General features: G+C 34.1%; 1 protein-coding gene across 1 annotated transcript in view; it reads right to left on the reverse strand.

Annotated features, from left to right (window-relative positions):
- Nucleotides 1–26,332, reverse strand: part of LOC125096203 (phospholipid-transporting ATPase IB-like) — a 220,820-nt gene that overhangs the window by 54,752 nt on the left and 139,736 nt on the right. The window contains 4 exon segments of the mRNA XM_047722951.1: nt 9,366–9,444; nt 13,806–13,928; nt 19,471–19,545; nt 21,925–22,035. Of these exon segments, the coding sequence (XP_047578907.1) occupies nt 9,366–9,444; nt 13,806–13,928; nt 19,471–19,545; nt 21,925–22,035 (388 nt within the window).

The raw sequence follows: 26,332 nt of genomic DNA on the forward strand, positions 1-26,332 counted from the left end.
CTATGGTCAACTCATCTTCGACAAAGCAGGAAAGAATGTCCAATGGAAAAAAGACAGCCTCTTCAATAAATGGTGTTGGGAAAATTGGACAGCCACATGCAGAAAAATGAAATTGGATCATTTCCTTACACCACACACGAAAATAGACTCAAAATGGATGAAGGATCTCAATGTGAGAAAGGAATCCATCAAAATCCTCGAGGAGAACACAGGCAGCAACCTCTTCGACCTCAGCTGCAGCAACATCTTCCTAGGAACATCACCAAAGGCAAGGGAAGCAAGGGCAAAAATGAACTTTTGGGATTTTATCAAGATCAAAAGCTTTTGCACAGCAAAGGAAACAGTTAAAAAAACCAAAAGACAACTGACAGAATGGGAGAAGATATTTGCAAATGACATATCAGATAAAGGGCTAGTGTCCAAAATCTATAAAGAACTTAGCAAACTCAACACCCAAAGAACAAATAATCCAATCAAGAAATGGGCAGAGGACATGAGCAGACATTTCTGCAAAGAAGACATCCAGATGGCCAACAGACACATGAAAAAGTGCTCCATATCACTCGGCATCAGGGAAATACAAATCAAAACCACCATGAGATATCACCTCACACCAGTCAGAATGGCTAAAATTAACAAGTCATGAAATGACAGATGCTGGCGAGGATGCGGAGAAAGGGGAACCCTCCTACACTGTTGGTGGGAATGCAAGCTGGTGCAACCACTCTGGAAAACAGCATGGAGGTTCCTCAAAATGTTGAAAATACAACTACCCTATGACCCTGCAATTGCACTGCTGGGTATTTACCCTAAAGATACAAACGTAGTGATCCGAAGGGGCACGTGCACCCGAATGTTTATAGCAGCAATGTCTACAATAGCCAAACTATGGAAAGAACCTAGATGTCCATCTACAGACGAATGGATAAAGAAGATGTGGTATATATACACAATGGAATACTATGCAGCCATCAAAAGAAATGAAATCTTGCCATTTGCGACGACGTGGATGGAACTAGAGGGTATCATGCTTAGCGAAATAAGTCAATCGGAGAAAGACAACTATCATATGATCTCCCTGATATGAGGGAGAGGAGATGCAACATGGGGGGTCGAGGAGGTAGGAGAAGAGTAAATGAAACAAGATGGGATTGGGAGGGAGACAAACCATAAGTGACTCTTAATCTCACAAAACAAACTGAGGGTTGATGGGGGGAGGGGGTTGGGAGAGGGGGTGGGGTTATGAATATCGGGGAGGGTATGTGCTATGGTGAGTGTTGTGAAGTGTGTAAACCTGGCGATTCGCAGACCTGTACCCCTGGGGATAAAAATATATGTTTATAAAGCTGTAAAAAAAAAAAAAAGAAAGAAAGAAAGGATGAATACCCAAGTTTTGTAGCAACATGGACGGGACTGGAAGAGATTATGCTGAGTGAAATAAGTCAAGCAGAGAGAGTCAATTATCATATGGTTTCACTTATTTGTGGAGCATAACAAATAGCATGGAGGACAAGGGGAGATGGAGAGGAGAAGGGAGTTGAGGGAAATTGGAAGGGGAGGTGAACTATGAGAGACTATGGACTCTGAAAAACGATCTGAGAATTTTGAAGGGGTGGGGGGTGGGAGGTTGGGGGCACCAGGTGGTGGGTATTGTAGAGGGCACGGATTGCATGGAGCACTGGGTGTGGTGCAAAAATAATGAATACTGTTATGCTGAAAAAAATAAAAAAAAATTAAATATAATGGACAGATGTTTTGTTCCATACTGTGGGTCGTATTTTCATTTATTGAAGTATAATTAACATACAATGTTTTACTAGTTTCAGGTGTAAAACATTAGATAATTCTATCCATTAGTCACTGCTCACCATAAGTGTTAGTCACCACCTACTACAATACAAAGTTATTACAATATTATTGACTATATTCTCTGTGCTGTGTATTTCATCTTCATGACTTATTTTATAAATGGAAGTTTGTACCTCTTAATCCCCTTTATCTATTTCAGTTTGGAAGATTGTGTATTTCTAGGACTTTATCCATTTATTCTAGGTTGTCCAATTTGTTGGCATATAATATTTCATAATATTCTCATATTTTTGTATTTGTATGGTGATGGTGGTATTTCTCCTCCTTCATCTTGGGCTTTGAGTCCTCTCTTTTTTTAGTAAAGAGTGGCTAAAGGTTTATCCATTTTGTTTATCTTTACAAAGAACTAGCTCTTGATTTCATTGATCTTATTTATATTTTTGCTTTCTTGTGTCTTCTGATGCACAAGTTTTTTTTTATGTCCACTTTATTCATTTTTGTGTTGTGTTGTGGTTTCATATAACTAAGAATCTTCACCTAACCAAAGCCAAAAATATTTATCCCTATCTATCCTTCTAAGATATATTTATACTCTTAGCTCTTACATTTAGTTCTATAATTTATTTGGGTTCACTTGTGTATTTTGTGTGTGGTACATGTTCAGATTTACTCTTGTATATGAATATCCACTTACTTCAGAACTATTTTTCAAAAAGACTAACTATTCTTTCCCACCCTCCACTGAATTACATTGGTATACTCATTAAATATCAATAATAAATGTAAGGATTTCTTAATTTTATTCATTGGGTTATATATATCTATACTTATTCCAAAATTGCATCATCTTGATTACTGTAGCTTTGGAGTAAGTTTTGAAATCAAGAAGTGTGAGTTCTCCAACTTTGTTTTTCTTTTTAAAGATTGTTTTAGCTATTCTGAGTCACTTATATTTTCATACAAATTTTATTTATTTGTTTTTTTTAAAGATTTTTTTTATTTATTTGACAGAGAGAGATCACAAGCAGGCAGAGAGAGAGGAGGAAGCAGGCTCCCTGCTGAGCAGAGAGCCCGATGCGGGGCTCGATCCCAGGACCCTGGGATCATGACCTGAGCCGAAGGCAGAGGCTTAACCCACTGAGCCACCCAGGCACCCCAATTTTCATACAAATTTTAGAATCAACTTGTCCAGTTCTGCAAAGTCAGCTGGTACTTTGAAAAGGATTTATTTTGGCCTTTAGATTGATTTGGGAATTATTGCCAGCTTATCAGTATTATATCTTCCAATCCACAAACATGGGCTATCTTTACATTCATTTAAGTCTTCATTAATGTCTTTCAACAATATTTTGCAATATTCAAAGTATAAATTTTGCACTTTTGTTAATTTATTTCTAAGTATTTTCTTCCTTTTGTTCTCTAGTTAATATAATTGTTTTCTTAATTTTCTGGTTTCTTATTTCTGTTGTATAGAAATAAAATGAATTCTTGTGTATTAATCTTTTTTTTTTAAAGACTTTATTTATTTGACAGAGAGAGATCACAAGCAGGCAGAGAGGCAGGCAGAGAGAGAGGAGGAAGCAGGCTCCCCGCTGAGCAGAGAGCCCGATGCGGGGCTCAATCCCAGGACCCCGAGATCATGACCTGAGCCGAAGGCAGCGGCTTAACCCACTGAGCCACACAGGCGCCCCTAATTCTTGTATATTAATCTTATACCCTGAAACCTTAATTTGTTACTTCTAAAAGTATTTTAATTTTAGCATTATATATATATAATTTTAACATTCTATATATATATAAAATCATGTCATATGAAAAAAGAGATCATTTTAATTTTACTTTTCTGATCTGGGTGATATTCATTGCATTTTCGTGTCCAACTGCACTGCCTAAAATTTATAGTACAATAGTGAGTAGGAATGTTAGAAATGTTATCTTTGTCCTGTTCTTGATTTTAGGGGAAAGGATTCAGTCTTTCACCATTAAGCAAAATGTTAACTGTGGGTTGTTGTTTTTTTTTTTAAGATTTTATTTATTAGACAGAGATCACAAGTAGGCAGAAAGAGAGAGAGAGAGAGAGAGAGGAGGAAGCAGGCTCCCTGCGGAGCAGAGAGCCCGACACGGGGCTCGATCCCAGGACCCTGGGATCATGACCTGAGCTGAAGGCAGAGGCTTTAACCCACTGAGCCACCCAGGTGCCCCTTAACTGTGGTTTTTGTAGATTTTTTTTTTTTTTTATCAATTGAGGAAGATCCATTCTATTCCTACATTGTTGATTGCTTTTATCCTGAAGAGGTATTGGCTTTTGTCAAATCCATTTTCTGAATTTATTGAGATGATCATGTAGTTTTTATCCTTCATTGTTATGATGTATTATTTTTGGATGTTAAACCAATTTTGCATTCTTGCGATAAATCCCATTTGGTGTTTATGTATAACCCTATATAAAATTCTATTTTTGTCATGTTTGATAGTTTGATGAAGATTTTGCATTTACACTCTTCTATGAAATTTCTTTTAAAATCAGTTATGAAAAGAGAGAAGAAATATCATTTATACCATCTTACATGGTTATGTAATTTCCTTTGCCAAGGTTCTTGCAGACTGGATTTACTTATTTTTAATCTGAAGAACTTCTTTTAGTATTTCTTGTATATTATAGTAACAAGTCTTCTTATTTCTCTGTTAATATGGGAATATCTTTATTTTGCCTCTATTTTTGAAAGACTATTTTGCTGGGCATAAGATTCTTGGTTGACAGGTATTTTGTTCTTTCAAAACTTTGAATTTGTCATCCCACTGCCTTCTGGCCTCCATTTTTTTGGGTGCAATGAGAAGTCATCTGAAAATCTTATTGGAGGTCCCATGTACCTGAGTCATTTTTCTTTTGCTGCTTTCAATCTTATCCCATCATTTTTGGCTTTCAAAATTTTTGCTACAATGTGTCTCGATATAGATCTCTTTGAAGTTATCTCACTTAAAGTTCACTGAGCCCCCTTGAATGTACACATTAACGTTATTAAGCTAATTTGAAGCTCTTTAGCTATAATTTCCTTGAATATTTTTCCTACTTTATTATATTTCCTGCTCTTATTCTTATACTCCCATATGCCTATATTGGTGTATTTAAAGACTATCATCTCTGAGTCTTTTCATTATTATTTTCTTTATTCTACTTTCTCCCTGGTCTTCAAATTGCATACTTTCAATTAATGTAAGATCAGGTTTCATAATTCTTTCTTCTTCCAGTTTAAACCTACCATTGAGCCACTCTAATGAATTGTTCTTTTTTTTTATTAGAAGTTTTCATTTTGTTGTTATAATTTCTATCTCTTAATCAACAATCTGTTTGATGTGTCTTCATACCTTTATACCTTTAAGCATTTCTTTTGGTTCTTTGAACATGTTTATATCAGCTAATTTGAACTCTGTTAAATCTGACATGTAGGCCTTCTCATAGGCAATTTCTGTTACCTACTTACTTCTTGGTGTACAGGTCATGCGGTCCTGTCTCTTTGTGTGTCTTATACTTTTTGGTTGTTGAAAACTGGAAATTTTACATAATACATTGTAGCTACTCTGAATACTAATCCTCCTTCCCTTCAAGCCTTATATTTGTTTTGATGTTTGTTTTTTTTGTGATTTGGCTGGCTATTTTAGTGAAGTCCATTAAACCTTGGTTTTGTACCTTGGAAGGTGAAGCCCTGGGCAAGCAAAGCCACCTTGGTTTTATCTGGTCTGTCCTGACTGTGTTTTTCCCTGATTTCTCCATTAAGATATCTGACTCATTTGGCATTACACCAGTTGTTAGGCTCCACTAATTAACCACGGGTTAGTCTATTATTTTTGACAGTGTTCTGGGGCATAAATTGTACAGCAGTCTGATCCAATTAAGTTCAGAATTGGATAATTTTGAGACAAGTCTTTGAGGTTTGTTCTTACCTTAGAAGAGCTATTTTTGTTTCTGTGCTTGGTTCATTCTGGTAAACTAGTAGGCCTATGATTATCTTATTGGTCTCAATTAGGAAGAGTTATTATTTTTGAGAACATCCCTAGACTTGAACTCTCCCTCTAGTCTGTTTCAAATAGTCACTTCCTTTGGGAAGAGTTTTGGAGCTCTCTTCGTATGTACTACCTGTTACCATAGGCAAAACTTATTGCCACTACACTTGATGACAGTGAGGTTGTAGTCACTGGTCTTCTTGGCTTGCCTTCCCAGTAATCTCTTAGAGATTCTCTGCCTTACAAGCAAGCTGTTGTGAGAGTGATCAGGAACTTAGTATTCTTAGCCTGTCATGCCTGTGGCAGAGACTGTCCTATGGATATAAGTTGCTTGGAAAAGAGGAGCTCTAATCTCTTGGCCACACTCATCAATTTTGCCTCTTTAACATAGAGTTGGGGCGGGTGAGAAATGCTAGTAGGCTGCCCCTCCTGTGAGACATGGTTGACTGATTGAAAATTGAGAAGACTAGTAGTCCTATACTCTTTTTTTTTTAAGATTTTTAAATTTATTTATCTGAGAGACAGACAGTGAGAGAGAGCATGAGAGATGAGAAGGTCAGAGGGAGAAGCAGACTCCCCATGGAGTTGGGAGCCTGATGTGGGACTTGATCCTGGGACTCCGGGATCCTGACCTGAGCCCAAGACAGTTGCTTAACCAACTGAGCCACCCAGGCGCCCCAGTAGTCCTATACTCTTAACCACATCTGCCTACAGTGGGGCTTCCATCAAGCTAGGCTGTGAATAAGAGAATGAAGGAGTAGGTCATGGCTACAATGCCACAGACTTTTAACATTCTTACTGAGTTGCAATAGATTTGCTTAAGTAAATGTTTCTTCATTTGTCTTTAAGACAATATCCAGAAAATTTGCAGAGTTGTGCTTTTATAGTTTTGACCAGTTTGGCTTATTTGGGTGGAGAGCAAAGCCGAAGAGCCCCTCACACTTCCATCCCAAAAGGAATTTCTTTTTTTTTTTTCAATAATTCTTTTTTTTTTTTAACATTTTATTTATTTGAAAGATCACAAGTAGGCAGAGAGGCAGAGAGAGAGGGGGAAGCAGGCTCCCTGCTGAGTAGAGAGCCTGATGCGGGGCTGGATCCCAGAACCCTGGGATCATGACCTGAGTGGAAGGCAGAGGCTTTAACCCACTGAGCCACCCAAGCGCCCCCAAAAGGAACTTCTTGCAAACTGGTGATTTTGCTATATTTATCATTTGAAAGTTTTGCCCATTTTCGTTACAAGGAAGGGCTTTAGCTATATTAATGGAAGATCAGTTCTTTTAAATACCAACAAACACAAACACATGCAACTCAAACTCAATATTTAAAAAAAATATGTCCACAGTAATATGCAATATGTCCACTGGCAATATGTCTAGTAATACCCAATGGAAATTAAATCTGATTAAAGAAAAATAATTACATTTTATACTTTAATTTGTAACTGTGAAGCCATTGTACAGCCATAGGATATACTTTGTAAGTGTATCTCCTACATTTAATTGTATTAGACCCAGGTCAGTCTGTAGAAAAACTTCCCAAATAATTTTTTTTCTAAATTGTACTTCAAGATCACTGCTTCAATCTCATTACTAGATATTGGTCTATTCAGGTTGTCAATTTCTTCCTGGTTCAATTTTGGGAGTTTACAGTTTTCCAGGAATGCATCCATTTCATCTAGGTTGCTTAACTTACTGGCACATAACTGTTGATAATAACTTCTGATGATTGTTTCTATTTCCTTGGTGTTAGTTGTGGATCTCTCCCTTTTCATTCATAATTTTATTAATTTGAGCTTTCTCTCTTTTCTTTTGGATTAGTACGGCCAGTGGTTTATCAATCTTATTGATTCTTTCAAAAAACCAGCTTCTAGTTTCATTGATACGTTCTACTGTATCTCTGGTTTCTACCTCATTGATCTCTGCTCTAATCTTTATTATTTCCCTTCTTGTGTGTGGAGTTGGCTTAATTTGTTGTTGGTTCTCCAGTTCTTTAAGGTGTAGAGACAGCTGCTGTATTCTGGATTTTTCAAATTTTTTCGAGGGAGGCTTGGATGGCTATGTATTTCCCCCTTAGGACCACCTTTGCTGTATCCCATAGGTTTTGGACCGAAGTGTCTTCATTCTCATTGGTTTCCATGAATTGTTGCAGTTCTTCTTTGATCTCCTGGTTGATCCAAGCATTCTTAAGCAAGGTGGTCTTTAGCTTCCAGGTGTTTGAGTTCCTTCCAAACTTTTCCTTGTGATTGAGCTCCAGTTTCAAAGCATTGCGATCTGAGAATATGCAGGGAATAATCTCAGTCTTTTGGTATCAGTTGAGCCCTGATTTATGACCCAGTATGGTCTATTCTGGAGAAGGTTCCATGTGCACTTGAGAAGAATGAGTATTCTGTTGTTTTAGGGTGGAATGTTCTGTATATATCTATGAGGTCCATCTGGTCCAATGTGTCATTCAATGCTCTTATTTCTTTATTGATTTTCTGCTTGGATGATCTGTCTATTGCTGAGAGAGGCATGTTAGGATCTCCTACTATTAATGTATTCATATCAATAGGACTCTTTATCTTGATTAACAGTTTTCTTATGTAACTGGCTGCTCCCATATTGGGGGCATATATATTTACAATTGTTAGATCTTCTTGGTGGATAGAAAAGAGACTTGGTCCAATAATAAAGTATACTGAACTTGTGTTATAGTCTAAATTGAAACATAAAGTTTGGGAAGTGAAAGAAGAAACAGACATAAATTTCAAACTTACAGAAGGTGTTGAGCTTTCTATCAGACCTGCTGACTCAAATATTTATTACAAATTAACAATAAAAGCCCCAGTTTTCCATTTATATATGTCAAAGACCAGGAAAATGTGTTTTAAAGATCAATTGTTAAATGTCAATTTATTATTTATTATTATTATTTATTTATTTTTATTTTTATTTATCTAATAAGTCATAATTTATTATATTATTATTTTTTATATATAATATATATCTATAATATATATTATATATAACAATAAAAGCACTAATTTTCAATTTATATATGTCAAAGACCAGGAAAATGTGTTTTAAAGATCAATTGTTAAATGTCAATTTATTATTTATTATTATTATTTATTTTTATTTTTATTTATCTAATAAGTCATAATTTATTATATATTTATTATTTATTATTACTTATATATAATATATATTTACAATATATATTATATAGAACAATAAAAGCACTAATTTTCAATTTATATATGTCAAAGACCAGGAAAATGTGTTCTAAAGATCAATTGTTAAATGCCAATTTATTATTTATTATTATTTATAATTTATATAATAAATGATAATTTATTATTATATATAATAATATATTATTATTTATTATTGTTAAATGTCAATGTAATTATAATATTACATATAGGTAAATCTTTTTAAATTCCATTTTTTTTTTGCCTTAAGTTCTTTCTGTGGAGACATACATATAAAACACACATACACACAACACAGAATATTGGCCCCAGTGAGAAAAACATACTCTTTGTTGAATATATGAAACAATGAAGATTTTACCATGCTCCAGCATTTTCATGGGCATCCAGAAGAGAATGAAGGAATGGATCAAAGCATTTAAGCATTGAAACCAAAACACCTAAAAGAAAGCAAGGCAAGAAAGTTATGATAATACACTGGTCTAAATCTAAAAACATGTGATATTATGAAATATACTTGTAGTTTAAAACAGTTATAAAGCCAAAATATTTTCCTGAAGATGGAAAAATTCCATTTCTTTTACTTCTAAAAGAAATGACTGGGAATGTATGAGATATTATTTGAAAAGAAAAATTAAATGTAAATGTATGGAACTCAAATATAGGATATTTGTTTTAAAAAATTATAAAGCCCTAAATTATCTAATGAAAAAGAACCAGAAGTAATTTTTAAAAGAAATAAAAATATTTTTAATACTTAGGCTGTAGTATTTTAAATAATTTCATACTTTATTTCGTATGATACACTCTGAACCTTTACATCTCCACCTAGACTCTGGTCAAAGTAAATTTTAATATACCACATACAATTTTATTAGAAGAAATTTTAATAATATAAGATTTCTAGAGTCAGACAAGAGTACACCTTGGGGTTAGATGGTTGAACTTCTTTTGGTTAAAAATATATCGGTTATTTTTATGCTTGCCAGGAAGACTTACTGATAAAGGACTAAAGAAGAAAAAAATGTGGAAAAACATATTTTGTCCTGTGACCTAAATTTCCTGGAGCAAAGCTGTTTTTAGGAAAGAATGTAAGAAACTGGTTTAAAAGCACAGTTAATGCCAAATTGGAAAACCTCAAGACTCATGGAACATTGGGTAAAATACATAGAAGTTTTTGTCTCAGTACTGGAGAAAAATTATCCTTGGACTTAGCACAACTCCTGTCCTTCCTAATAAATATTAAGATGCAGATCCACAAGGATTAAATTGTTTCCAGAACAAAACTCAAGAATAGTCATGGTAATACTGAATAAAAAGTTTCTGTACACAGCAAAGGAAGCTAACAACTAAACAAAAAAGCAACTTACTGAATGGGAGAAGATATTTGCAAATGATACATCCAATAAGGGGTAAATATCCAAAATACATGTAAAAACTTCTACAATTCAACACCAAAAAAAACAAATAATCTGATTAAAAATGGGAAGACATTTTTCTAAAGACAGATGGCCAACTTACACATTAAAAGATGTTCAATATCACTCATCATCATGTAAATGCAAATCAAAATAACAATATAACTTTATATCTATCAGAGTGGCTAAAATCAAAAACAAGTGTTGAAGAAGATGTGAAGGAAAAGGAATCCTTGTGCACTGTTGGTGGCAAAGCAAAGTGATTGAGCCACTGTAGAAAACAGTATGGAGGTTTCTCAAAAAATTAAACATAGAAACACCATATAATCTAGTAATTCCACTACTGGGTATTTACAAAACAAAAACACTAATTGAAACAGATATATTCACTCCTGTGTTTACTAGTAATTAAGAAAAAGCTCTTCAAAGGAGCCAGATGAAAAAAGACACAGTAAAGTCATAAAGATGAAGATAACAGTAATTTCACATTAAAACAATGGAAGAAGACAATAGAAATTACCAAAAGAAATAAACTATCAACCTAGAATTTTATGCCAAGCAAAAATAAGTTTCAAAAGTAAGGGTAAAATGAAGATTTTTTGAGATATATATAAAAGCTGAAAGAGTTCATCATCAGCAAATTTACACTACAAGAAATTTTAAACGAAGTCCTTCAGGCATAAAGGAAATTACAACAAATAATAATGTGAATCTACATGAAGGACAGAAGATCACTGGAAATAATAAATATATGGGTAAAGATTTAAGTGTTTCTCTTGCTGGGATGCCTGGGTAGCTCAATTGGTTAAGCATCTGCCTTTGGCTCAGGTCATGATCCCAGGTTTCAGACCAAGTCCCTCATTGGGGAGCCTGATTCTCCCTCTGCCTGCTGCTCCACTTGCTTGCTCAGTCTCCCTGAAAAATAAATAATAAAAATCTTTTGGGGAAAAAAAAAACTCTAAGTTGTTTCTTTTGCTACTTAAATCACTTTTAAAAATAATTGTTCAAACACAAATATGAATATGGTGTGGGGTTTTTAATATATGTAAAAGTAACATCTATGACAATAGACCAAAGGTCAGAAGGAAAGAAATGGTGGTATAGTATTAAGTTTTTTATACTGTGTGTGAATTAGTGTATCACTTGAAGACAGGTTATATTAGCCTAAAGATGTATGGCATAAAGCCCAAAGCAAATTCTTTAAAGAAAGAAAGAAAGAAAGAATGAATTAAAGCTAAAAAGCCAACAAGGAGAGGAAATGGAACTCACAAAAATTAATCCAAAAGAACTCAGAACAACAGGAAACAAGGAAAGAAATTATAATTGGGAAAAATGGAAAATATATAGAAAGATGGTAAGTTTACACCAAAGCACATCAATAAACACATTAAATATAAATGCTTTAAACACTCAATATAAAGGCAGATATTATCAGATTGGATAACAAAGCAAGACTATAAACTGCCTACAAGAAACATACTTTAAATATGAAGACACAAGTTATAAGGATATTTTAAGGTTATAAAGTTATATATATATATAAGGATGGAAAAATAGAAACATTAAAAAAAGCTGAAGTGGTCATGCTAGACATGCTAGACAAAGTAGATTTCAGATCAAAGAAGAAAACAGATAATTTCTTAATGAAAAAGGGATCAATCAAGACAATATAATAATCCTAAACATTGATATACCTCTTAAGAGTACCTCAAAATACATGAAGCAAAACTGATAGAACTTTAAAGGGATAGAGATGAATCTATACTTTCAGTTGGAGATTTTAGTTCCTCCCCATAATTGATAGAATAATGAACAGAAAATAAGAATGTAGAAGTTTGAATATGAACTTGACCTAATTTAATCATTCTGTTCAAGTTGAAATATTTATAAGATAGACTATATTTTGAGCCATGAAGCAATACATTTAAAAGACCCATGTTTTTTCCAGGTGTCTATATTTTTTTACTGAAGTACAATTAACATACGGTGTTATATTAGTCTCAGGTGTACAATATAATAATGCAATAATTCTAAACATAACTCAGTGCTCATCACGATCAGTGTACTCCTAATTCTCTTTATTTCACCCATCCTCCTACCTAACTCTCATCTGGTAACCACCAGTTTGTTCTCTGTATATAAGAGTCTACTTCTTTGCTCTTTTTGCATTGTTGTTCACTTATTGTTTCTTAAATTCCACATATGAGTGAAATCACATGGTATTTGTCTTTTTCTAACTTATTTCACTTAGCATTATATCCTCTAGGTCCATCCATGTTTTTGCAAATGACAAGATTTCATTCTTTTTCTGGCTGAGTAATATTCCAGTGTGTGTGTGTGTGTGTGTGTGTGTGTGTGTGTGTGTGTGTGTAGAAATATAGATCTATCACATCTTTGTCCATTCATCTATTGATGAACACTTGGGGTGCTTCCATATTTTGGCTATTGCAGACAATGCTGCAATAAATACAAGTGCATAGGAATTAATATGCAAAATATATAAAGAATTTACACAACACCAAAACAAAAACAAAAACAAAAACAAAAAAACAAATAATGTGATTTAAAATGGGCAGAGGACCTGAATAGACATTTTTTCAAAGAAGACATAACAGATGATTAACTGACACATCAAAAGATGCTCAACATCACTATCCTCATGGAAATATAAATTAAAACCACAATGAGATATCAATTTATACCTGTCAAAATGGTTAAAATAAAAAAATACGAGAAATAGCAAATGTTGGGAGAATGTAGAGGGAAAGAAACCCTTGTGTACTATTGGTAGGAATGTAAATTGCTGCACCCACTGTTGAAAACAGTATGGAAGTTCCTCAAAAAGTTAAAAATATAATTATCATATGCTCTAGTATGGCACTACTGGGTACTTACCCAAAGAAAACAAAAACACTACTTTGAGAAGATACTTGCAGATGTATTTTTTAAAGCTTCACTAATAATGATTGAGATGCAATTAGGTTTACTCTTATGGCCTGTAAAATCCCTTTAATTCCCCTGTTAAATCTCAACTCATGATCCCAGGAAGAAATCATACCAAAGGAATCACTTGTATCATCTAAAAAGACAAAAGTATTTGCCAGGACTGACCCACTGCACACAGCATGCCTCCTGAAGCTGCTCAGCACACAATTTGTGGGACTGTATGAGGTGCCTTGTTTCTTTTTCTTAAGGCTTGTCTTCCCACATACTATTATTTAAACCTCAATTCCCTGGTTAAACTAAACTACAAGGTAAATGATTGCACAGGGCTGCATCCCTTGCTTTGTAAATTATTTTTTTAAGCATCAAAAAAGGAAAAGACCAAAGGTAACTTTGGTGTTAAGTTGAGATGAAAGGCCTGCAATAAATCTTCTGTTTACCTTTGTGTTGAAAGTATTCCCTGCCTGAGAAATCCTGTAGAGCTGTGGATATGCAAGCAGGCTTTTCTGACTGCAAGACTGTTCAAAGATCCCCAGAGAAAAAGGTGGTAATGAAGTGAAAAGCTACAAAGAAAACAAGGATTTGTTAAAAAGAACTTTTAGTCTGTAACTGAGTTAATATTGTAGCAATGTCAATTTCCTGACTTTCATAATGTATTACAATTATTAAGCTATCATTATGGGGGAAACTGGTTGAAAGAGACACAGAACTGCTTTTGTATCTTCTGGTAAGTCTTAAGCTATTTAAAAATAAAAATTATTTGCAAAGAAGATATTAATGAAGCATATGGATTCCAATACATTTAATAATCATGACTTAATTTTTCTGATTGATTTGAAACTATAAATGTTGCTTTATGAGCATAAAATTAATAAAATTATTCTTGTTTAATGAGCATAAAAATAAATTGAATACCTAGGTATTTAAATAAAGGCATAATATTGACCAATATATCTACCAATAATGACATCTGTATCCCTCATAAGAACCAGTTGTTTTATAAGCTAGTTCACTTGCCAGATCTTGGCACATAATAGTTACTAAATAGTGCTGTGAATGTTAGATTAAAAAAATACACAAAAATTCTTTATCTTGATAATTATTATCAGAACCAAAGGGATGTTTCTTATTCATCTACTCTTCAAATATTTTATTAACAATCATTATGCTAGCAACCATATTAAATTAAAAATACATGATCCTTTAAAAAGTTCTGGACCTTGTCAAGGAGGGAACCTTATAGTAGTAGGTATAATAATAAGAGAAAAAAATGGTAAGGTAAGGAAGAAGTTACAAAAGGAGAAGAGAGGAAAATAGCAGGAAGATAGAAGTGACATATTTCTGCTCCATTTTGTTTCTGTTTCTATGGCAGTTTAACCAGGGATTCTTCACAAAAAACAACAAGACGGTACAAGCTTCAATGAGCAAGCATTTTTCACATCTCTGAGCTTCTTGTGTCTGCTGTTGTCTCATTGGCTAAACCAGTCACAGGGCCAAACCCAGAGTCAGTGTAAGTGGGTACACCAAAAGGGGTAGATACAGAAAGGCATGAATAAATGGGGGGACCTTTATTATAACAATCTAACACAACATATGACCTATGTAGATTTTCTAGAATTTTTTCTAGAGTTTTATACAGAAGGTTAGCAGCAACTAAAGCAAGCATTATTGTCAATCCTTTTTTTTGGTCTTATTACACTGGCTAGGACCTACGGATGGTGTTGAATAGAAGTGGTAAGAACATACATTCTTCTCTTGTTCTTCATCTTAAGGGAACAGGCTTTGCCATTAGGTATGATGTTAGCTATAGGTTTTTCACAGAAGCACTTTCTTAGTGTTCATCAGAAACCAATGGCTGGTGCTGGTATAGACTGGGGTCCCAGGGCTCATGGAGGTGATAGGCTGGCTAGGGCACCCAGACCCTATCCATTAAGGAGAAGTTAAGTCTCTGAATGTTAGAGTTAATTTACTTAACTTGCCATTTAATTATATCAATATCTGCTTCATTTTTAATTACTTTCTAATGAGCTATGTTATTCTCACATATTAGGATTCTAATGTGTTATTAATAAGTTAACACTATAGTTAAGAAATATTCATCTTCATCACCAGCCATTTCTGAAGGCTTTTATTCTGTTGTTAATATAGCCCCTTTGGCTTTTTAAAAAATTATTGTTTACATCATAAACTTTTTCTCATCCTTTTTCTTTTTACTTATCTGTGTCTTTATATTTGAAGTAGGCTTTTTAAAAATTTTATTTATTTATTTGACAAAGAGACTCACAGCGAGAAAGGGAATACAAGCAAAAGGAGTGGGAGAGGGAGAAGCAGATTTTCCACTGAGCAGGGGGCCTAATGGACCCTGGGATCATGACCTGAGCCAAAGGCAGACGCTTAACAACTGAGCCACCCAGGTGTCCCAAAGTAGGTTTTGATTTTGTTAATCCAATCTGACAATATCTGCATTTTAATTGGAATATTTAGACCACTTGCATTTCAGTGTAATTATAAATATGGTTAGATTTAAATCACCTTTTGTTGTTGTTGTTGTTGAATTTAGTCTTCCTCTTTACCTTATTTACTGACATCTTTTGAAGTAATTGAACATTAAGATTTTATCATCATTATTGGTTCATTAGCCATAATTTTTGGTGGTTTTAGTTGTTAAGGTTTACAGTATACGTACACAGTGTATCACAAAATTCAAATAACAGTACACTCCCAAATTCTTCCTCCTATTCTTTGTGCTATAGTTATCATATATTTTTATTCTAAATTAATGACAAATCCCAGAATACATTATTAATTTTGCTTTAAACAGTTATCTGTCATCATAACTGAAAATGAGGGGAAAAGGGTAAGTCTTTTATTAATGCCCACATAATTAACATTTTTGTTCCTCTTTCTTTCTTTGGACAGACCCAAATTTCATCCTAGTATACTTTTTCTTTTGTTTGAAGAGCTTCCCTTAATATTTATTATAGGTCTTCTGGTGATAAATCTTCTATTTATTTGGTTTATTTTCAGAAGACATTTTTGTTGCATATAGAATTTTAGGTTAGTGGATTTCTTTTTTCTTTCAGATCTTTAAAGATATTCCATTGTTTTCTGCCATACATGGTTTTCTATATGCATTTATTTTCTATATGTAATATTTATCTGGTCGATTTAAAGATTATTCTCTTCGTCACTGATTTTCAGCAATTTGGTTATGAAGAACATTTGTGTTTTTCTGATTTTTCTCTCTGTGCTTCTGTAATTGCTATGTCTTCATATTTATTGATCCTATTTCTGAAGTTTCTAATTTGCTCTTAATCCTATCCAGCAAAATGTCCATTTTCTATTTGTATATTTTATCATAAGGTTCTATTTGGTTCATTTCTATTATCTTCTGTTTTTCTCCTCATTGTGTTCATTTCTTCCTTTATATTCTGGCACATGTTTATAGGATTTAAAATACCTGTTTTAAGTTCTTATCTATTAATTCTAACAACTTTTAATTTTTGCATCTGTTCTCATTGACTTATTTTTGACATTATGGATCTTATTCTCCTATTTCTTTGCATGATCATTATCTTTTATTGGATGCACTACTTCAAATTTTGTGTTGAGTACTTAAATTTTTTTTTCAATTCCTTATTTTTAGTTCATTTGTATATATTGTTTTCTGTGGCTTTGGAGCCCCCTTAGTCTCTCTTTTTTTTTTTAAGGTTTATTTATTTTTAATTTTTTGAATTTTTTTATTATGTTCAGTTAGCCAACATATAGTACATCATTAGTTTTTGATATGCGGTTCAATGATTCATTAGTTGTATATAACACACAGTGCTTATCACCACACATGCCCTCCTTAATATCCATCACTAAGTTACCCCATTCCCCCATCCCTTTCCCCTCTGTAACCCTCAGTCTGTTTCTTGGACTCCAGAGTCTTTCATGGTTTGTCTCCCCTCTGATTTCTTCCCATTCAGTTTGCCCTCTCTTCCCCTATGATCCTCTATACTGTTTCTTATATTCCACCTATGAGTGAAGCCATATGATAATTGTCTTTCTCTGCTTGACTTATTTCACTTAGCATAATCGCCTCCAGCTCTATCCATGTCCATGCAAATGGTGGGTATTCATCCTTTCTGATGGCTGAATAATATTCCATTGTACATACGAACCACATCTTCTTTATCCATTCATCTGTTGAAGGACATCTCATCTCTAAATATTGTTTGCCTGTGTTCCAATTTGTAGGTAAGTAACTTGCAATTAGTTTGATTTTTTTTTAAGGTTGTTTTTAAGTTGTATTTTATGGGCCTAGAATTGTGTTTATTATAGGTCTAATTTATCTTTATTTTTAAAAATGTAACTTTAGTTTTCCCAATATCATGTGTAACAAGTTATTTCTAGCCCTGATTTAACTCTAAGAATTCATCCTACTGCTTTCTGGTAGTTCTTTCTCTAGCTTTGGGTAGATTTTTCTCATTGATACACAAACCACAACCAAAGAATCAAGAGGGCTCTCTACAGATCTTCAGAGTCATTCTTTCTGTCTATCTCAGTACATTCCCTTTTTGACATTCTAGCTACCTGGGCTCACTGAGCTCCAACCTCTGTGTCTTCAATCATTAAGACACCTGGGTTTTTTTTGGGGGGGGGGTCCATCTTCCTGCACCGTGGCTTGGAAATAGTCCTTCTCTCAAGAATAACAGCCATGAGAAGCCTATTGTTTAATGCTTGAAAATAATTGTTTTATATATTTTGGCTGACACTTAGGTTATTTCTCATAGGAAGGTAATTCCTTATAGCAGTTTAGTCATGTATGGCCAGAAGCAGAAATGATATATGACTTCCAGAAACAGTATGACTACCTATTTAAATTTAGTTATTAAATAAGCAATCTGGCTCTCTTATTGCCAGTAACTATTTGAAATGTCCTAGACTTCATCTTTTTCCCATCCATAAAATTTATATGTAATAAGATAATATTTAATAAGTCAATGGATATTAATAAGTCATATATTATCCTAAAATATCCATAATTTTGTTTCCCACTATAGCCCTCATTTACTGCTTATTTTTAAAAAAATTCCATTGACCAATCTCTGTAGCCTATGCATTCATAGTGAATTTTCTCACACAAAGACTCTGCCATCCCAGTTTGTAATGAAACTTTTAAAAAAATGAGTATTGTCACCTGCGACCAAAAGCCTGGTAGAGACAAATATGTGTATGACCTTAAGTCCACTGATGTAGTGCTCTAGCCAAATATGTCTAGAATTGACATGTACACAACTAACTATTCATAGCACTAGACATTTCTATATTATTGGACACTCAATGACTTTTGTCTATGCTGTTTCAGAATTTAAGCCCCTAGAAGACAGAATTTTAGGGATTAAGGCACAGAGTATCAGATCGTAATATGCTATGATAATGCATACATACAGCAGCAAAGAAAGGTTCTGATATACTCCCTGGGAACCTAATTTTTATGCTAGGTATCCCTAACCTCTAAAGTGGAATAATAAACAAGAAAAATAAAACAAAAATTCAAAGGTGAATTAAAAGACCATTTAACCATACTGTTTATTTCTAGTTTTTAAATTTTAAATGAGTTAAGTAATGGTATGGGATTGTTAGTTTCAGAAAATTGTTTATTATAGGACTTCATATCAAAATTCATCATTTCCTACAAACACAGGGTGAGATATTTACCAAAGGACAAATTTTCTACCAGGAGGTTTAAAAGGCCAGGGAATTATACTATAAACACACACCCACATATAAAGGTACAAATAAATATTAATTAAATGCATTATATATATATAGATGGAGGTAGTGTTCAATAATAACTACTTGGCTTAAAATCCTAAAAACATTGTACAGGTTTTGGCTGTATTATCAAAATGCATTGCACAGAAATTTAATATAGTTGCTACAGAATGATCTCTTATGATTGAAACCATGTGTGCCGAGTATGGGATTTTGCAAGATGTGTTGCAGCAACAAAGCTCTAAAGATGAGTTGTGCTGCCTGCTATGTGCAGATGATTGACTTAGATACACTTCTCAGACATAAACAGCATTCTCTCAGATAGAGATGGGGAATTCTTACCACATTGTACAAACTTATGCACCAATGTTCAAATATAATCTGCCCAGAAAATCCATTAACAAAGGCAAACCAAAGCTGAAAGAGAAGAAAGTTCAAGAAGTTTTATATCAATATTGACCTAAATGTTTCCATTCATTGTAGTACTTAAGATACTGTACTTTATCATTCTTTTTTTGTCATTAAATGGGATTTTACCAAAATATAAGTAAAATCAAGCTTGAGTGAGCCTAATAGAAAGCCAGTCCATTTATTTTAGAATTTTTATTTTATTCTTTGTTACTGTTCTTTCTCTATCAAGAAATAATTTTAATGAAATATTTAGATCTCATTGTCCAATAATGCATTGCTTCAGTAAAGCATGATATTGAGTTATAAAGGTTCAGAATGATTTTGTCTATTGCTTCAGCAAATTGTAGCATCTGCAGCTACTAACAATTGTAACTGGCCCAGCCAAAGAAAGGAGAACTCCTAATTCAAAAAGATCTATGCCCCTTTATATTTATTGCAGGATTATTCACAACAGAAAAAAGGTGGAAGCAACCCAAGTGTTCATCATTAGATGAATGGATAAAGAAGATGTGATACATATACATATCCAATGAGATGTTACTCAACCATAAAAAAGTATGAGATCCCATCATTTGCAACAACCTGGATGGATTTAGAGGATATCCCTCTTTGACACGAGTTTGTAAGTGTTACTTTCTCTTTAACTTTTTGGAAGAGTTTGAGGAAGACTGCTGTTAATTCTTCTTTGAATGATGGGTAAAATTTTCCAGGGAGGTGTTCGATTACTGACCTCATCTCCTTACTATAGTGTGTTCACATTTTCTATTTCTTCATTATTTGCCCAGCTGATTTTTGACAAAGGTGGAAAATCAATTTAATGGAAGGATAGTATTTTCATCAAATAGTACTGAAATAATTGGATCTCTATGGGCAAAACAACTAGACAATCTAAACCCTCCACTATACACAAAAATCAACTGAAAATGAAACATGACATTAAGTGTAAAACACTTTTAGAAAACTATAGAGTTTGGAATCTAGAGCTAGGCAAAGTTTTTTGACATAGAACCAAAAGCATAATCTATAAAAGGAAAATATATAAATTGGACCATATCAAAATTAAAAACTTTTGTACTCTGAAAGACTCTATTAAGATGACAAAACAACATGATACAGACTGAAAAAAAAATATTTGCAAACTACTTATCTGCCAGAGGACTAATATCTAAAATATGTGAACTCTCAAAACTTAAGAGCAAAAAAGCAGTTCAATTAGAAACTGGACAAAAAATATGAAGACACATTTCACTGAAGAAGATAGGAAGATAACAAATAAGTACATGAGAAGATGTTCAACATCATTAGCCCCTATGGATATGTAATTTAAAACCACAGTGACGTATCACTACCCATCTATCAGTATGGCTAAAAAAAAAAATAGTTATAAAATCAAGTGCTGGTAAAGATCCAGAGAAATAAGATAACAAACAGATGCTTTGCTGGCGGGAACTGAAAATGGTAAAGTCAGTCTGGAAAACAGTTGATAGTTTCTTTTAAAACTAAACATGCACTTACCATATGATCCAGAAATCGTACTCTGGACATTTGTCCTGAATAAGTGAAAACTTGTGTTTGTACAAAACCTGTGCACAAATGCTCTTCAACAGGTGGATGATAAATGTTATGGTAAGGGAACAAATGATACAGGGACCAACTTGTATCAGTCTAAAGGGAATTATACTGACTGAAAAAACCCAGTCTCAAAAGGTTATATACTACATGATTACATCTTTATAACATTCTTGAAAGAACAAAATTATAAGGATACAAAACAGATTAGTCACTGTCAGGGGTTAGGGATGGATGTGAATATAAAGGGGTAGCATGAAGGGGATCCTTGTGGTGTGGGAACTGGTTTATATCATTGGGGGAGGGGTGGGGAGGGAATAGTCCTCTGCCTTGATTTCTTTGGTGTTTGCATCAATCTACAAGTGGATAAAAGTATACAGAAGTACATATACAAGTATGTGTAAAGCTGGTGAAATATGAATAAGCTCTGTTGATTATATCCCACTATTTGATATTTGATACTGTCCAGGAGTTATTCAACGTGTTCTTTGGGGAAAATTGGGTGAATGTTTTGCAGGACCTCCTAAATATATTTTTTATATCCTATGAATCTATAATTATTTCATAATAAAATATTTAAAAATATGTTTCCATAGCTAAAATAAGCGTTTATATGGGTATTTTTTAAGTCAGGATGATGGTTAGAAGATTCAAATTTACTGAACAACTCTAAGTGAAAACCTAATACAGAATTATGTAATGGTAATTTAAGTGATACAAATATGGGGGAAAAAACACCAAAACCCTAAAGTACCAAGCCTGGTGTCAAAGAAAGACATAACTTTTCCATGAAAGAAAGTGTATCTCTTTTCTTACCTCAATAACGTATAACACTACATTTTTGTAGAAACAATACAATATACACTTTGTCACTCGAAAATGATTCCAAGCTCCATGAACCAGCAGAAGCTTCTCCAAGTAGCTAAACTAAAAGAAGGAAACAACAGTCAGTGCAAGTTCAAATGAATCTATCATTTAGTGACAAAACCCACAAAATGTCATTTTCTCAGCATTTCACACCTCAGAGTTCCCGCTCTAGAAAATACAACATAGAAGGAAGCAGAATGAAACCAATTTCGCAGACAACCTGACATGGCAGTTCTCTATAAAGAAATTTTTTTAAAGCTTTATAAACTTAACCTACCTTATCACTAAAAAAAAATATTTTAACACCATATTTTTTGCCCAGTGAATGCTTCTTGGATTTTCACTTGGAGTGTGCAAGGCTTTTAATCTGATATACTTCAGAGCTTTAATCATAGTAATGGAACAGAATTATTTAATGAAAGGAACATCCTATTAGAAACAAGAACTTGGGTTAAGTCACTCTTTTTTTTTTTTCTAATGTGTGTGAACAGGTGTAAGTAACAAAGTCTTACAGGAATCAGTTCCCCACATCATATAATAAATAAAAAGTTAAAATTAAAAATGAAGGTTATATGCAGACTCTGCAGTGTTGGTGAGCTTCCTTACCCTCATAATCATACACATTTTCATAGCAGTGATTACCTTCTAACAAACGACAGGCATTACTGTATATTTTTATTTTCTACAATGCAAACTCTGTGAGAGTAGGTCTCATTGTTTAATTTACTGATGAGTCCTAAACACCCAGAAACATGGCTAGAATATGGTATTTGCTTAGTGGATATTTTTTTAATGAATGACTATTCAGGAGAGTTATTCCACAAAATAAAGTAATTCCGTCATTTAATGACTCCTAGAATTAAATACTTACTTCAAAGTGGCACAAGTTGGTATGTATAAAAAACTTTAAACTTTTTTAAAAAAATGGCATTTAAGATTTTGGATCATGAGAGAGCACAATGGGGAAGAAGATGCTCAATCATAAAAGGCAGTGCTAAATGAGAAATAAGTGAATTAAAGAAAGGTTTTTGTTTGTTATTACCCAGAACTTGATATTAAACTTGAGTCACAATAGTAAATATTCCTATTGCCTCAGTGTTTAGCTTTGCAGTTGTTTAAAGTCAGAGTTCCATTTCTTGGGATAATTTTAAAATATTAAGAAATTTGGGGAGAAGGAAGTGAATAATTTACACTTTTCAGAGAATAAAATGATCCAGGTTATGAGTTGAATGTTATACTGCTATACTCTGAGAAGGGAAAGTTGTATATTACCTAGAAAGAGCAGAGGAAAAGACATTTCTTTGACCACTGCTGCAGAATACACATGAAAGGCTAGAGGCAGATGGGGCAGAAATGGGAAAATTTCAACTCACAGTTCTGGAGAAAAGATTCATTCTGCAAAAGTATAAAATGACACGCATCATTGGCAGATTACCTTCTACTTCTTTGCAATCAAAGCTGCTCTTGGGTCAAAGTAAGATGGAGGGAAAAAAACCACAGTGTGGCTTAAAGTATTATCATTGACATGAGATAGCCTTTTAATAGGGGCCTGAGCACAAATCAAATCAATCTCCTGCATTAGTGACTGTCTTGGTGTGGCACTTTGGTGGTGGGTGGGAGGAAGAAAACTTGGAAGGTCTGCTCCAAGATGGTGACACAGGAAGACCCTCAAATCACCTCCTTCACAGACACATCAAATTTACACCTATTTATTCCTCTTGAGGGCTGACTGAATAGCTTCTGTACTATAAAAGATAGATGGGAGACACAGTAAGAAAAGGAATACCCAGCCCTGCCATTGCAAAATGCAGTGGGGAGCAACAGTAGTACTTAATGACCACAAGAAGATTCATATGTCCTGGGGTAAAGAAAAACAAGCTACAGTCTAAAAAGGCAACTAGAATATAAAGGAGCCATCCCCAGAACCCTCCCAAATAGCACATGAGCCCCTTGAACTCTCTCCAGGTGAGAGGGGCTAATGAGTACCATGGTTTGTGTTCTCCCTCTACTTTCATAGTTACCAACAGGAACATGGTCTGCATGCCATAGCCAGCCTACTGCCTCAGCAAGCCCCAGGCCCTTAGCCCATCTAGCCCCAGACATCCAGAAAAACAAAACAAAACAAAACAAAACAAACCCCCTCACTTTAAAAGATCAACTAGAATATAAAAGAGCCAGCCCTAAAACTCTGACAAATAGTGTGGGGGGCTGCTAGAAAACTCTAGGTTGGAGGGGCTGCTAGGTGCCACAGTTTGTTCCTTTTCCACCTTGATGCCCTAGCCAGTCTACCACGTCGGTGAGTCTAGACCCCTAGCCCACTTCCACCCAAGGTGGGCCCAGCATGGCACTACTGGGACAATCCAGGTCAGCACTCACTACAATCCCAGCCATCTCACTAAGGTGACACAGGAGCAAAGCACCTCAGAACACTCCTGGCCCACACTACTTTGGCACCGCACCACTCACCAGGGTATGTCCTGAGTAGAGTGCCCTGGGAACCCCTTGGGCTATACACACCTCAGCTCCAATCATCCTACATAGAGAGCCTAGGAACCTATGTCTTGAGCTTCCCTTGGAACGAGCCACCTGGTTCTACTCTACCCTGTGTAGAGTACCCAAGGACGCCTGACTTATATGCACTTCAGTTTCAGCTGTCCTTCCAGGACACCAGGAGAGACTTAAGAACATCCTGTTATATGCTTAGTCCAGCTCAGGCCATCCCACCAGGGTGGCTCTAGCAAAGAATGCCTTGGGAATCTCATCCTATGCCAGGCACAGCTCCAGCCAGGCAACCAAAGTAACAAGGCACACGCAGTCTACATGAGGGACAACCATACACATTCCTTTAAGCTTAGGAGAGTAGCTATTCTGCCTAATTCATAAAAACACAGAAAGCCAAGTAAAATGAGAAGACAGAGGAATATGCTCCAAATGACAGAACAAGACAAAAACCTCAAAGAGAGAGAGAGACAGACAGAGAGACAGACAGAACTAAAAACAGAGATATCCAACCTACCTGATAAAGATTTTAAAGTAATGATCATAAAGATGCTTACCAGACTAGAGAGAAGAGTGGATAAACTCAATGAGACCTTCAACAAAGAAATAAAAAATATAAAAGAAGAACCAATCAGGGTTGAAGAATACAAAAAAAAAAAAAAAGTAGGGCGAGAAAAACTAGAAAACTAGAAAAAAATACAATAATTGAAATAAAAGATACACTACAGGGAAATGAAGGTAGATTAGAGGATACAGAAGAATGGATCAACAATCTGGAGGACAAAGTGATGGAAAGCACCCAAGCTGAACTATAAAAAGAAAAAAAGAAATAAGTATGGGTTAAAGGATCTCTTGGACAACATCAAGGGAAGAAACATTCACATTACAGAGGTTCCAGAGGGAGGAGAGAGTAAGAGGCAGATAAGTTTATCTGAATAAATAATAACTGAAAACTTCCCTAACCTAGGAAAGGAAACAGACATTCAGATTCAGGAAGCACAGGGAGTTCCAATAAGACATCCACACAAAACACATAATAATGACAATAATTTTTCAGCAGGAATATTGCAGCTCAGAAGGTAATACCAAGATATATTCAAGGAAAGGAAAAAACACACAACCAAGAATACTCCATCCAGCAAAGTTATTCAGAATTCAGGATAAGACAAAGAACTTCCTAAACAAAAATTAAAAGATATCACCACCACCAAACTGGCCTTATAAGAAATATTAAATAATACTGTTATGCTGAAAAAAATAAAAAAAAATTAAAAAGAAATATTAAAGAGACTTTTTAAAGTGGAAAACAAAAGGCCATAATTAGAAGTAAAAAAAAAATTATACACACACACACACACACACACATATATATATATACATATATATGTATGTATATGTATATATGAAATGAAAACTGTTCTAAGTTAAACCAAACATAAAGATCATGGGAGCAATCACTTGTAAACTTGTATGAAGGTTAAAAGACAAAAGTAGTAAACTCAATTCAAAAAAATTAGTTAAGGGGATTTACAAAATATAAAGATGTAAAATATAGTAAAATATGCATAAATTGTGGAGGTAGAAGAAAAAATGAAGTATTTTAAAATAAGTTCAGACTTAAGAGACGATCAATTTCATATAGTCTGCAATATACTTTGGATGTTATATAAAACTTCATAATAACCATAAACCAAAAAACTTATAACAGATACACAAAAAAATAAAGAGAAATAAAGACAAGCAAAACACTAAAGAAAATCACAAATCACAAGACAAACAGTAAGAGAAGATGAAAGGAATAGAGAAAAACTATAAGAACAACCAGAAAACAATTAACAAAATGGCAATAAGTAAATAC

Source organism: Lutra lutra, chromosome 3, assembly GCF_902655055.1.
Source record: "Lutra lutra chromosome 3, mLutLut1.2, whole genome shotgun sequence".
Classification (NCBI taxonomy): Eukaryota; Metazoa; Chordata; class Mammalia; order Carnivora; family Mustelidae; genus Lutra; species Lutra lutra.